Source organism: Palaemon carinicauda, chromosome 2 (genome assembly GCF_036898095.1).
Source record: "Palaemon carinicauda isolate YSFRI2023 chromosome 2, ASM3689809v2, whole genome shotgun sequence".
Classification (NCBI taxonomy): Eukaryota; Metazoa; Arthropoda; class Malacostraca; order Decapoda; family Palaemonidae; genus Palaemon; species Palaemon carinicauda.
Genome location: NC_090726.1, coordinates 185,304,921 through 185,320,371, shown reverse-complemented (window position 1 = coordinate 185,320,371; position 15,451 = coordinate 185,304,921). Strand labels below are relative to the sequence as shown.

Here is a 15,451-nt window from a genome sequence, read left to right as displayed (position 1 = left end):
CCTTTTCCCGTGCACAACTCTTGTTTCTGGATAAATCCTGTAACAACAGCATCTTCATTAGTAATAAATTTTTGCACTGTATTATTGCTCTCACAATCGATAGATTACAAGTACTTTAACCCTTTTACCCCCAGGCTTTTTGGAAATTTCCAACCCTTAACCCCCAAGGGGTTACTTTTTTCCCAGCACATTTTGTTGTATATTTCTTTTAAATTGCTCTAACAGCCTTAATTTTTGTCATAGAGAGGTCAGGTTGGTCTCATTCTCTTGGAAAATGTCTGAATTTTCTCAAAAAATTATCAAAAATATGAAAAAAATAATTTTTATAGCATTTTTTTTGCAAGGACGTACCGGTACGTCCATGGGGGTAAAGGGATGGCTTTTGTGAAACGTACCAGTACGTCCTTTGGGGGTAAAAGGGTTAAATTACACGCAAACTTCCCTTCATCGAGACTGATCACTTTTCTAGCTGTCTTCAATGTTGTAATTCCTCTATATTTAAGATTAAGAGGGGTGTACATGAAGATTATTGCTATGAAAAGCCACAGATATTAATAGTGTTTCTCTCTCCCTCAAAGCAGCTTAATATCAGGTGAATACTGTATAGTAATTAATCATTAAAATTCCTTTACTATAAATTTATAATTTTTTTCTCTCGGAGCAGCTTAATATCAGGTGAATATTAATTTATTTTTTTTTTTCTGGATTACTAAACTATGGCATAGAGATCAGTATAAATAAATTACATCCACAAGTTCTACTGTTATCCTTTTCAATTTTGAAATGGAAATTGTAATTCAAGAAAAATCACATGATTGGCTCATTTTACTTGACTTTAAGTACAGTGATTTACACTGTTCACTGAATTTCTTTTGAGCTGTGAAGCTGAGTTTTTGTTTTCATATTCTACATTTTTATGTGATTGTTGCAAATTCAAAATTTGTCTCAAACTTCTTGGATTTATTTGAATATATTTTTCAAATGGCAATTTATTCCAATAAGTTATTTGCATGTAAGTTAATAGCCGACTGTACACTTGTAGAATCACAAATTTTAGTATTGTATGGCCAAGAAATGCCAAAGTACATTTACATTGAAATATGTTGACTTTACTAACTGCAAATAAGACTACTGTATTACTGTACTGTACTGTATTGGTCAGTTTCTTAACCAGAACAGATTTTTGCAGAAAGCCTTTCAGTGGCATGTAACATTGCAAATGGAGTAAATTCTATTTGCAACAGTATTTTTCTAGTTAATGTATCCGTTAAAAGCAGAAGGACCCATATATTGGGCAATTTAATAGTATAAATTAAATTACTTTTAACAATGATTCACATTTTTAATGTCTAGGGGTCAGTTGAAGGATTTGATTTTAATGAGAGGGAAAAATAAAAAAAAAAGTAAAAATGAAGGAGTTCAACAGATAAAAGAAAGCTACCAAAGTGAACAGATGAAAACTAAAGGGCAAAAAGTAACATTGCAGATCACTCGAGCACACTAATCTGTCTTATTTCTCTTCCTCTTGTTTCGTTAAAGTTTTTATAGTTTATATGGGAAATATTTATTTTGGTGGTGTTGTTCTTAAAATATTTTATTTTTCTTTGTTTCCTTTCCTCACTGGGCTACTTTTCCTTGTTGGAGCCCTTGGGCTTATAGCATCTTGCTTTCCCAACTAAGGTTGTAGCTTAGCTAGTAATAATAATAATAAAAGGGACCACTTACCTGGTCCTTATCTAGTGTTGAGAATCGTCTTCCTGAATGGAACAATGAAAGTGCATCCCCTGCATTACCTGAATAGTTGGACACCCGCAATCGATAGCCATCAGACTCTGGACCAACGCTTACTGTCTGTTCACATAGAGGTAAAAATTAATACTTTGCAATAGCATTTCAGAATGATGCAGCACTGTAGTATCACTCACAGTGAGTTAAGAAATAAGACTTTATTAACTCTAGTACTTGCAAAGTGAACTCACCTTGTATAAGGCATGTTTAGGTCCATACTCATAGTCCACCATATCAATTCTCAACTCATGGGGCCAACTGTATGTCAACTGATGAAGTGCCTCGAGGCCAAGCCAGAATTCTCCGTACATATCACCAAAGCCGCGTTTATAATCAGACCAAGATCGGTTGAAGGCTTCGTGGGTTTCAACTGGAACTCTTAAGGATAAAAAACAGAACATGAACAAAATCTTGGACATTTCTAGACATGTTTACGAGACAGAACTTATCCAAAAATATATTTGAAACATATTTAAAATGAATAATCATCCACCTCCTCTGAATGACGGTCCAGCCACCGCCATCTGTTTCCATGTCGCAGTAGACTTTGAAAGTGAAAGGGAATAAGGAGTACACTCCGCTGGCCTGTTAATGAAGAGGAAAGTTTTGTGGTAATTAAAACCAAGCCAATGCATATAACTTGGTGTTAGTTGTAAATTACTTTACTATAACTTTAAAATACTTTATATATACAGTATATATATTAATCATCAGTATTCTGTACGGACTATAGTTTCAATTACATTTGGGGAGTTGGTTTATCTCCCAAAATTCTGGTAATTCTATATCATTTGATAGAAACCTATTCATATTCTTTTTGATCTGCTTAAGCTGTGTTTTTGATGTACAGTATATCAGTCTGGTTGTTCGCAAAGATTTTGTAGGATGAATAGCATGTAAGCCGAGTCATATTTGGCATGCATTCCACATTGACTGTTATGTTATACTGAACAATGCCTAATTGTCTATTCTGAAAACAGAAAAAAATATAAGAAGGTAAATAACCATTACCCTGATTCCAGCCTCTCTCAACGTAGAGCAGTCATGAACAACAGGAACATTCACATTTACAGGATCCTCTGTCACCAAGAACAATAGTTTTTACTTTACTTCGAAAAGACTGCTTCATATATGATTATGCATTTCATTTTGAATTTAAAAGCAACTTGTAGCAATACAATATATTGCACAGTATAGCATTAATAAATTGAGAAAGGGAAAAGATAAAAGAAAAACACATGGAGATTCCATATTACTTTGCAAAATAGAAGAAATTTTACTTTCAATTATATTTAATCATACAATAGCCAAGTGCATAAGATTTGGTAACTTAACCTTGTGATTAATGAAATACTGTATAAATTTTATAACTCCAATTATCAAAAAAAAAAGAATATTTCCAGCAACAGCACTTACTGAAATGTAAATTCTCACCTTTATTCTGGTTTCTCAGAACCAAGTTTGTTATGGTTCTAAGCTCTTCCAAAATGGCTACATTGTAGGAATCCACTTCCTTTGTGGCTGGACTTTCGAAGTTATTCCTTGGGCGAGGACCGACACAGGCTACAATGGAAGCTAATCCTAAGAGGATCACTACACCATAATAATTTCCAAATGAATCCATTCTGTCATTGTTCCTGAATTTTGAGAGATTAATTTTATCAGAAGATTTTGCTAAAAGTAATGGATGATGCTATACCAGAAAAAATCCACCCTGCATTTCCTGGTTTTTGTTAAGAAATCATGTAAGCTGTTCTCATCCCCAGAATTTGGGGTGTTAGACCCTATATCCACTCATCTCCCCATGAGTAAAGACTATTGCAATAAATCAATTCTGAGATTAGAAAAAAAAATACAAGCTTTGTTATCCATTTCAGACAATTTGGTTTGAAGGCTCTTAAATATTTATTCCCTATTCTTTCAGTATCCATAATAGCTCAGTCCTGCAGTCAGCAACTCCTAAGAGACTCAAAAGGGGAGTTTCCACCTAGTCGGGTATACTGTACGTCCATTTAGCTGAAGATTCCCAATGATATTCAAATAGTTTCCAATATTTGTCCTGACTTACAACAAAAAGCGAGTCACTGCAAGACGAGTACTGTACTTTGTGTATGATGAGGTTGTATTGGAAAATTCAATTAGAATTTTATAATAAGATAATCTATTCCCTCATAACCCCATCACTTTCCATTTCCCTAAATGATAGTTACTTGGGTGGCCAAGATCTTGTAATGAAGATACACTGTAGAGTCTACAGTATAACTGAATAAAGGAAAAAAGTATTATGGAACCCTTTGAATGCAAGAGAATAGATAAAATAATCTCCATAGTAACAGAGGGACATGAGTAAGGTCGTAGCTTGTTAATAGGGTCATAAAATGTTCTTTAATGGGATGTTGAATGAAAATAAATCATGACTGTCACAATGAGTAAGACACAGAAGCAAGTACCCTTTGTTCTTGAAGAAATGGAATAGGGCTAAGAGGAAGATGATGAGAATAATTTGCCTCCTCCCCATACTTCAGATAGAGACGAACCTGCCATACAGACACTAAGGGGCAATAATTGGTCACTTATAAGTCCAATTCTCTGGTAATATTTGATATTGCCTATAATATTTACTCCTAACAATATCATTTTCCCCTTCAGTAACCCTCACTTCATCATCACTACATTTGAAGTTTTCATTTTGCTATAAATACTGCTTGCTGATTCTGTGACCCTATCTTTAAATTTTGCAAAATCTGCACATGTTCCTACCACTTTTCAGTCTTTAGCCTATCCCAATTTTCTATCATTTTCACATTATTTGTTATTCTTCCTTTTTTTCTAATCACACTGACTTAGTTTGACTAAATTTTGTTTGCAACCTTACCCCTTCAAATGAACTGTTGCGTACTGTACTTCAATTTTGCTTGAACCATATAACAGTTGTGTACATCCAACCACCATGTTTTATAACATTACACAAACTTGTTTTTTAATCTATTTTCATCACAATTTTCTTATCTGAGTTTTGTATTTTACTAATGAATACTCATCTTTAAAATTGTGTTCCCAAAAGCAAATGTCTTCTGAGTACATTTATACTAGACTCAACATACTAATTCTACATTAAAAAACTCCATTCATACCAATTATATAATGTAATCCCTTTCTCAGTAACCTACACTTACATCTGAATCACCTAGTACAACTAAACTTTCATCCTCTTCAAACCCAGCTAGGTGGAAATCAGATTTCAAACACTGTTCCTACCATTCATTTCTAGTCCTCAATCAAAAACTCCTAAAACATTCATACATTCTAATTATATAATATGCTTTATATTCCCTTGTAACACTGAATGACATAGTCTTTCATACATTTAAGTGCCATAATTATTAACTCTCTATAGGTAATGACAAGGCTTTTTCAGTTAACACCCAGTAGGTTTTGCATTAAACAAAGAATTTCTTACTGATTCATGAACTGCAATAATTGTATACCCTGTTATAAACAGTGATAAAAGTATACCGGTAAATATAATTTGATAATAAATTATAAACGATCATATTTAATACACAAGATTTGTAATTTAGACAACTGATCTACACATACATATGATCCTATTTAATCACAAGGAGATTCATTCTTTGAAGAGTAACAAAATATCAATCTCAAATGAATTTTCCATTATTCCTGTATATAGAAATGCGTGCAAGAAATGAAAGTATATTGGAGAAAAACGAGTAAGAAAAAACATATACAATACTATATCTTCTTTTAAAAGTGTTCTGCAGACCAACCAAAACTGTTTTTCTGGGCTCCTTTTACATCATTTCTAAGGTAAAAACTGCTATGAATTTACCAGAGAAAAATTTGTATAGGAATGCTAGGTTGAACCCAGCTCGCTCACCTTAATAAGGTGTCGGTATAATACTGGGGCGTGAATAAATCACAACCAGAGGTCTTGTACCATTTAGATATCTCCTGTCAATATCCCCGAACAGCGAGGCGCCGTTCAACATCCTACTACTACTACTAGCGATCCCACACCAGTGACGTCACTCCTTTTTCATAGCACGCGCTATCCATACATTTTTTGCCTCGGTGTGTGAATTTCGCTGGTTTACCTGGATTTACCTCAAGATGTCGGACTCTACCGTCACTCCATCTAAGTTAAGTACCAGATCTATGAGTTTTGAGATTTTGGAGGGGGCCTTGCCCTTTTTTGCTTATATTATGACAGTTTTATATTGTCAATTATATTCTAATGTCTATTCACTGTCAAGGGGTTTCAAATACAGTATACCATAAATAACCATTTCATCGTCTATGGTTCAAATAAAATAATACAGTACCTATTCTGAAAGAGATTTATAACCAAAATGAGGAAACTATTGTTCAGTTTGGAAAATGTAATAAGCTGCAACTTTTGAACCTCTTGACTTGGAAGCACAAATTTAGAGGGTCTACTCACATCATTTAGTAATCTTTCTGTATATTGAAGTATCAGAGATAGTGAGGAAAGTAGACTTTCATGCCCTGTAAGCTAATGCTACTTTGCTGCATATAATCATCAGTCCACCGTTACTCAAACACACTGTAAAAAGAATTACTGTAAAACAATTTCAAACCTTATGTATACAGTATATACATTCACACTTGTATGTTTAAATACTTCACACACACACACACACACACACATATATATATATATATATATATATATATATATATACATATATATATATATATATATACAGTATATATATATATACTGTGTATATATATATATATATATATATATATATATATATATATATATATGATGATCAAAGCCATTATGGACGACAGGCTGAAAGAAAATCAGGAGTTCATCAGGTCCATGATGGGATCCAAAGAACCGAAGAAGATCTCGGTTAAGGATCTCCCTGCATGCTCACACGCCAACCCCTGGAGGTATGCTGAGCATATGGTTATCGCGACCGGCAGGATCTTCGTCAGCGACAAGATCGGCACGGTCCCCCTGGAAGACGTGGAGTTCTTCCCAAACTTCGAGGCCTACCCGGACTGTTACGTCCGGCTCCGTTCTGAACCTGCCTCTAAAGAAGAGACCGAACCCAAGGAGGAGATAGTGTTCGATCTCGCGAAGGCCCAGGCTATGCTAGCCAATACATTTAAAAGTAGGGGTTTTACCTGCTCTAAGCTTCCGGCCCTGAGCAAGAAGCACCCTAGCTACGTCGCACCCGACGATGCAGTCCTTCCCTTCATGGAAAAGGCCTTCGCTGCGTGCCTCAAGGCTGTGGAAGAGGGAAAAGCCTGCCCTGCATTGGAGGAGTGCAGACCCTTCTCCATAGTGACTCCCCCCGACGCTCGACACTGGAAGGATATCCAGCATACTTTCGTGGTGGGAAAGCTAGATCCTGACGTAGCCGGACGTCAGTTTAACGAAGACCTCCCGAAACTCAACGACCACTTCCTTCGTCGGGAACAAGATACGAAGGAGAGGCTTGCAGCATCCATGTCCCACCAGGTCCAACTCGATATCATGGCTTGTGACACCAGAGTACCAGACCACTACATGGTACTCGCCAAATCCCACATGGCAACCCTGGTGAAGGATATGTACCACTTCATGAAGGCTCGGAGAGCCTGTCGAGAATTCGTGTTCTCAGGTGCCACTGTGAAACACGAACCCCGGAGGCTGATTTCCTCCAACATCTGGGGTAAACACCTCTTTCCTTCTGACCTCGTGAAGGAGATCACCGACAAAGCCGCCACGGAGAACAGGAACCTTCTCCACAAGTGGGGCATGTCAAAGAAGAGGAAATCCTCCCAGGACGACGGACCTCAACCTAAGAGGAAATCCTCCAAACAGAAACCCCAGCAACGTCAACAAAGACGACAGTTTCCGGGACCCGCTACTCCCCAAGTGGCAGCTCAGCCACAGCAGACTTTTCAGCTGGTCACCCAACCGGTCTTGTCACAGTCACCGGTTTTCACCCCTGCTTTCGAGCAACAGACGACTACCTTTCGTCCCAAAGGTAGAGGCTCAAGCAGAGGTGCAGGCAGAGACGCGTCTCGCCGTCCCTCCAGAGGCAGAGGAGGAAAGGGAGCTAGCGGCCGAGGCAGTAAGCCCTCGGGACATCAGAAGCAATGAAGTGCTTCCGGTGGGAGGAAGACTCCGCCAATTCCAGGATCGTTGGACCTTCGATCCCTGGGCACACAGCATCGTAAGAAGGGTCTAGGCTGGAGTTGGACTCAACCACCCCCAACCTTCCAGCAATTCTTCCAACAATCAACCCCCCTTCTGGAAGAATATGTCCTAGATCTCTTGAACAAGAAGGTGATAAGGAATGTAAAGTCCACCAGGTTCCAAGGGAGACTGTTTTGTGTCCCCAAGAAAGACTCCGACAAACTCAGAGTCATTCTGGACTTATCCCCCCTCAACAAGTTCATAGCGAACGACAAGTTCAAGATGCTGACTCTTCAACAAATAAGGACCCTTCTGCCTCGAGGTTCTTACACGGTCTCCATAGACCTGGCGGATGCCTACTGGCACGTTCCAATGAACCATCACGCTTCCTCCTACCTAGGATTTCGACTCCAAAGGAAAAGCTACGCCTTCAGGGCCATGCCCTTCGGCCTCAATGTGGCCCCTCGGATCTTCACAAAGCTGGCGGACGCCATAGTACAACAGCTCCGCCTCCGAGACGTCCAGGTGATGGCCTACCTCGACGATTGGCTAGTCTGGGCTCCATCGCCCGAGGATTGTTTAAAATCCTGCAGCAAAGTCACCCAGTACCTAGAACACCTGGGATTCAAGATAAACGTGAAGAAATCTCGCCTCTCTCCAGCTCAGAAGTTCCAATGGTTAGGAATCCAATGGAACCTTCAGTCACACCGCCTTTCCATCCCCCAGAAGAAAAGGAAGGAAATAGCAGGGTCTGTCAAGCGACTACTGAAATCCAAGCGGATCTCAAGACGCCAGCAGGAACGAGTTCTAGGCTCTCTACAGTTCGCCTCAGTAACAAACCCAGTGCTTCGTGCACAGCTAAAGGATGCCGCGGGAGTCTGGAGACGTTCTGCATCCATCGCTCGAAGAGACCTCAAGAGACGGCTCCCAAACAGACTTCGACTTCTCCTCAAGCCGTGGTCGGAAGCAAAGGCCCTGAAAAGGTCCATTCCTCTTCAACACCCACCTCCATTTCTCAACATCCACACGGACGCTTCGCTGGAGGGTTGGGGAGGTCACTCCCACCAAAAACAGGCTCAAGGCACATGGTCTCCCCTGTTCAAGACGTTTCACATCAACATCTTGGAGGCCATGGCGGTCCTTCTAACTCTGAAGAAACTCTCCCCGCCTCCCTCGATCCATATTCGTCTAACCCTAGACAACTCGGTGGTAGTTCGATGTCTCAATCGCCAAGGCTCAAGATCGCCCCAGATAAATCAGGTGCTTCTTCCAATCTTCCGTCTGGCAGAGAAGAAGAAATGGCACCTGTCTGCAGTTCACCTACAAGGATTCCGCAACGTGACAGCGGATGCTGTATCTCGGACAAGCCCGATAGAGTCGGAATGGTCTCTAGACGCAAATCATTCTCCTTCATCTCTCACCAAGTCCCAGAACTTCAGATCGATCTCTTCGCAACGAGCGACAACAATCAACTTCCTCGGTATGTGGCCCCGTACGAGGACCCCAAGGCAGAAGCAGTGGATGCCATGTCACTGGACTGGAACAGATGGTCCAAGATCTACCTGTTCCCTCCCACCAACCTTCTGCTGAAAGTCCTCTCCAAGCTGAGAACCTTCAAAGGGACAGCGGCCCTAGTGGCTCCCAAGTGGCCCCGGAGCAACTGGTACCCCCTGGTCCTGGAGCTGCAGCCCAAGCTGATCCCTCTCCCGGGCCCAGTTCTCTCCCAACAAGTACAGAAGTCGACTGTCTTCGCTTCATCATCGAAAATCAAGGACCTTCATCTCATGATTTTCTCTCCCTAGCCGCAAAGAAGAGGTTTGGGATCTCGAAGAAAAGTCTAGACTTCCTCGAGGAATACAAGACCGAATCCACAAGACGGCAATACGAATCATCTTGGAGAAAATGGGTCTCTTTCGACAAGACAAAAAATCCTAAGGAAATCACAATTGATTTCTGCATGTCCTTCTTCATTCACCTTCATGGACAGGGATTAGCAGCCAATACGATTTCGACTTGCAAATCGGCCTTGACTAGACCACTATTGTATGCCTTCCAAATTGATCTGTCCAGCGACATCTTCAATAAACTGCCGAAAGCATGCGCTCGTCTACGCCCAGCACCCCCACCGAAACCGATCTCCTGGTCATTGGACAAGGTGCTCCATTTCGCCTCCAACTTGGATAATGATTCATGCCCTCTCTAGGATCTGACTCAGAAAGTTATATTTCTCTTTGCTCTTGCCTCAGGAGCCCGAGTCAGCGAAATAGTGGCATTGTCAAGAGAAGAGGGTCATATCCTGTTTACTGATTCAGGAGACATTACCCTCTCCCCGGATCCGACGTTTCTCGCCAAAAACGAATTACCCACCAAAAGATGGGGCCCCTGGAGAATATGCCCCCTGAAGGAAGATGCCTCTCTATGCCCAGTAGAGAGCCTCAAGGTCTATCTTCGCAGAACTTCGAACTTTGGTGGAGGCCAACTCTTCAAAGGAGAAACATCGGGCAGCGACCTGTCACTGAAACAACTAAGAGCGAAAATCACCTACTTCATTCGCAGAGCGGATCCTGACAGTACACCCGCCGGTCACGATCCTAGAAAAGTTGCATCGTCTCTGAATTTCTTTCAGAGTATGGACTTCGAAAGCCTTAAAAGCTTCACAGGCTGGAAGTCCTCGCGTGTTTTCTTCAAACTATGCGAAACAAGTGCACGAAGTCAAACATTTTGTGGTAGCCGCAGGTAGTGTTATGAAACCTGCACCTAACTCTGCATAGAACAGCGAGTTACTTGGGACTCTAACTCTTAAGGTGCCTATGTTGACCCTCGAGCGATACATAGGGATGTCGAAAACACTTAGTGCTTTCTTATAACTGTTCTTATCCCAGGTGAAATGTCATAGTCGTCACACAAGTGCCGCATGCCTAGAGCATGATGTGTTTTTAATTAAAGACTGACGTTCCTCGAGAACGAGTGCCTACTAATAAATTTGAAATTCCCTTTCAGATTCTAGAGCAAGTCTTTATTACTATGTACATTATAATTTACTGTAAATTAACCCTACTTATTGCTGCAATTCATTTAATTTCTGCAATTGTGAAATAAAATTCCTATTTTATTACTTGTGCGTCTCAATCCGCTCCTACTTACTATGAAATACATGCCTGTCATAGTTTTATTATCCCCTTCCCTATGGTTCATGGAGATTTTAAGGTCCTAACCCTTATTATATATTCACTCTTACAATGTAATATTCCAATACGAATACTTACTCTTCATACCCTGGAGACGAAACTAACCTTCTCAGCACACAGTGTCCAACCACCACTTGTCTGCCTTCCAGAATGTTCCGATACGAATGCCAACTATTCAGTCTCGTCTCCAAGTTCTTCAGGTTCTTCTAACAAGGTGAATAGCCCTTCGATAACCACTTTGATCTCGGCATGGCCCGTGGGAACTTCACTGCCAAGGGGGGCAGGAAGATTCTTCCCTACGGTTCTTTTATTAATATTACTATGCTACATTGTTCAAAGCCCTTGGCACTTACCCAATAGGGGAAAATCTACCATGATACATTGATTCTCTGGTATTCTTCCATCAGGATGCCATGGCTTGAGCCCAAAAAACGGATTTTGAGCGAAGCGAAAAATCTATTTTTGGGTGAGATAGCCATGGCATCCTGATGGACCCTCCTGCTACTTCGTCCAGTTTTTAGGTCCCACCCTGCTCTGCTGTATCATGGTGATCGGCAAGCAACTGGCTTCAGGATGAAGACGGACGTGACGTCATTTAGCAATGGCGCCCGTTTGTTTACGTCTCGAGTACCAAAAGTAGCCACGGACGAGATTAGCTGTGGAACGGCTCCCAGCTATTCTCCGCCTTTACACACCGAAGGTTAACTCTGTTCGGGGTGTAGATAGCTATGTGGCGCGTTAATACATGCGTCCCCTGTTGATATACGATGTCTTAAAAGGGAAACCTTTAGGATACTCGCTCCAGAAGTTAGAATTCTGTGATAACCTGTGGTTAAATTCTCTGGGAATATCTTAGTAGTTATTTACCCAAGGAAGCTACCAAAAAGGAACCTTCCATCAGGACGCCATGGCTATCTCACCCAAAAATAGATTTTTCGCTTCGCTCAAAATCCGTTATCTTTGATACAAGAGCTGTTGCCTGCTGGAGGCGTCCTGGACGCTGTCGCTCGCTAGATAGGATTTATTTGGTTAGCCAGAGCGACGTTCCCAGCCCCTTTTCGCTTTAATAAATTAGCTGCTTAGCTTATTTAGGAATACTTTTATGATGCTGTAGTATAGCGCCTTGGCGAAGGATTTGCCTAGGCTGGCCTACGCTAGACCTTGTAGCCTAGTCATTTGGCCCTTGTACTTCCTGCATGATATTTAGTCTTCCAAGTGTGATTATTAAAATTTTATTGAAGCGTTAGGCAACGTTATACATATAAGCTTATGCTGAGTTTTTTCCAAGATGGTATATGAGTGAGTTTCGGTGATTTAGGTAATCGATTCTCTCAGTGCCTAGGCTAGGTTGTCTTAGGCTATTGATATGTTTTCTTGTTCCCCCCGTTTGCTCCCTTCTCTTCGGGAAAGGCGCGCAAACCCTTTCCCTCTGCTTAAGCCTTGGGCTTAACCCTAGTGGTTTATTTGAATTAATTTTCGATACAACTATATTGGGGTGGTACTGTACCTTCCTGTTCCAGCTTGTCTGGCTCAGAGAGGGACAGTACAGCAGTGTTTTAAGTCTGAGTCTGTGTTGGTCTGGCTTGGGGTAGAGTCTCCCTCGCTGTCTGACACAGACATAGGAGGTTTAGCCTCCTTCGGTCACTCTTGAAGGTTTCTGTAGCTATGATCCCTTCGCTCGGTGACCCTTCAGACTTGTCCTTGTTGCTGTTCCGGGTGTGGGATGTGTCCCTTTCCCTGGAATAGCAATACCTCCCTTGCATTGATTATAGGGAGGCAGCTAGTATTGCCGGCCTCCCTCCCCGGATTTCCCCCTAGGCTGAGATGGGCTTTCTTGGCCGTGGGTGATCTTTAACCAGTGCAAGGTTGGACAGGACCCTCTTGTCCCTTCCCTTCTGTCCTTTCCGTAATGTCATTAGTGTCTGCCTTCCCACATCCGTACCTAGCATAGGTTAGGATGGGGAGCTGACTTGGTTCCCTGTTGGCCGGCAGAGTGTGCCGGCCGGCAGAGGACCTGTTACCTTGAGTGTTGCCCGGTCCTCCCTTGGTCCCTCATCCACTCCTGTCTGTAGATCCAGTGAGCAGTGGTTAGGAAGCCTGAATTAGTTTCTCCCCTTCCTTCCCGGCACCCATTCTGTTTTCTTCTTGTGTGTTGTCCTCTGCCGACTGCCGGCCTAGTGGCCGGCAGTCGGGTAGTTGGTGTTCTCTAGTTCTCTTGCTGTCGGTCGGCGATGGCTACATGCCTTTGCCGGCCGGTCTCCTCGCTCGTCTGCCGGCCGCTATGAGTGGCGGCCGGCAGCCGGGCGCTACCTAGCGTGGCTGCCGGCCGGCATGGGTTGTTTACCTCTGCCGGCCGGCCTTTACCTCGCCCTGTCTGCTGGCCACTGGGAGTGGTGGTCGACAGCCGGGCGCCACCTAGTGTAGCTGCAGACCGGCAGCCACTGCCGGCCGGCACAGACATCGGAACTAGAGTTCTGCCACCTTAGAGTTCTTAAGTCGCATACTTGAGACCTACCTGTGGGGGGGTGCTGGCCGGCGAGTGCCGGCCGGCACGCCACCCCATGTACTATATCAGTACTCCCCTGTATAGTATATACTGTGGGGAGAGGCTATGATATAGTAGGTTACAACACTGTATTTTCTAGCATGCTTGTGTTGCCTTGTGCAGTCACTTGGTGTTGCCTTATAGGGATGGAAAGAGAGTTCTTTTTGTCTTTAGCCAGTATGTTAAAGTCTCACCTTAGGTGTGAGCTACACCTATTTCCCTTGGGAAACATTCACTTTGGTTATTCTAGCGGAGACTAACCATTTGATTTTAATTGCTGGAAGGCTACTGCAGGTGACTGTGTGGGAAACACAAGTGTGTGTCTTTTCCTTTAAACTTTGTACATGCTTGTATATACATGTGAATTGAAATTCACCTGATATTCATGGAAATTTTCTTCTTTTACAGGAGGAGCATCCGAAGTGTGGTAGCGTCTTCTGCAACGTCCGCAGTAAGAACTTCTGCGGGCATGATTCGTGTAGGAGGCACGCGGCTTGCGCAGCCTCCAAGGATGATCTCCGTTACTGGGACCCTCAGGTATGTTCAGTATGTACTAACCTGCTAGCTGAGGCCTTTGAATCCCCTAGGTCGGCGGAGTCAAGGGATGCAGCGAGGGAGAAGCTTCGTGTTTGGGTAAGGGGTTTCCAAAAGAACACCTCTGGACCTTATCTTCCAAGTGAGAAGATGAGGGCGTACCTCTTTCCCAAGGCTTCTGCTGACGCTGTTGTCCCCCAGCCTCGGCCGGAGATCCCTCTCGTCCAGATCCCCGTGGATGCTGAAGTCGCGGAGGCCATGCAGGACATTCAGCTGGACGACAAGATGTCGGACGTGTCCGAACGAGCGGAAGAGGACCTCCTCGCAGGGGGCGAGGACGAGGATCAAGATCCGAACGTCGTGGAGGAAGAGGATGCCGTGCCATCGGACGCTCCGGTTCAGGCCCCTGAACCTATCCCCTCTACTTCGTCCGCTCTTCCAACAGAGCTGGGACAAGCTCTCTCTTCTATTGTTGTCATGATACAGCAAATGCAGAAGGAGAACAGTCAGAAGGCAGCTGCAATGGAGCTACAGATGCAGAGGATTGCAGCGTCACGTGGGCCTCCGAAAAAGCTCAACGTGAAAGACCTTCCTGTGTGCTCGGATGCCAACCCGTGAAGGTATGCCGAGCACATGCCGATGACGGTCGGGAAGATCGTCATGTCGGAGAAGCTGGGTTCAGTTCCCCTTGAGGAGGTGGAATTCTGGCCCAGCAGAGGGGCCTATCCGGACTGTTACGTCCGTCTGAAGAAGGAACCGGCCTCGAAGGAGGAGACGGAGCCGAAGGAGGTGATCGTCTTGGATCACGCCAAGGCTCAAGCTTCACTGGCGTCTGCAATGAAGGAGAGGGGCTTCTCAAACTCGAAAGTTGCTGCTTTGAGTAAGAAGCACCCTTCCTTCATATCCTCTCCGGCTAGGGCCTTCCCCTTTCTGCAGAAAGGGTTTGCGGCCGTTCTGAAGGCAGTCGAGGCTGGCAAACCATGCCCCTCCTTGGCGGAATGCAAGCCTTTGTCTTTAGCCTTGCCGATGGACAACAAGGACTGGAAGGACATCCATCTTACCTTTTCGGTTGGGAAGTTGGACGCCGATATCGCAGGTCGACAGTTCGGCGAAAACCTCCCTAAGCTGTCTGAATTCCTTCTGCGAAGGGAGCTCGAGACAAAGGAGCGTCTGGCAGCCTCGATGTCTCTCCAGACAACCATGGAGACAATGGCA

At 43.2% G+C, this 15,451-nt stretch overlaps 1 protein-coding gene across 1 annotated transcript in view; it reads right to left on the bottom strand.

The window, feature by feature from the left end:
• Nucleotides 1-15,451, bottom strand: part of LOC137621553 (uncharacterized) — a 49,852-nt gene that overhangs the window by 2,614 nt on the left and 31,787 nt on the right. Inside the window, exons 2-7 of the mRNA XM_068351946.1 lie at nt 3,223-3,425; nt 2,800-2,867; nt 2,282-2,373; nt 1,980-2,166; nt 1,726-1,851; nt 3-37 (exon numbers count right to left, since the gene is read on the bottom strand). Of these exons, the coding sequence (XP_068208047.1) occupies nt 3-37; nt 1,726-1,851; nt 1,980-2,166; nt 2,282-2,373; nt 2,800-2,867; nt 3,223-3,412 (698 nt within the window). The 5' untranslated portion in view covers nt 3,413-3,425. The remainder of the gene's footprint in view (nt 1-2; nt 38-1,725; nt 1,852-1,979; nt 2,167-2,281; nt 2,374-2,799; nt 2,868-3,222; nt 3,426-15,451) is intronic.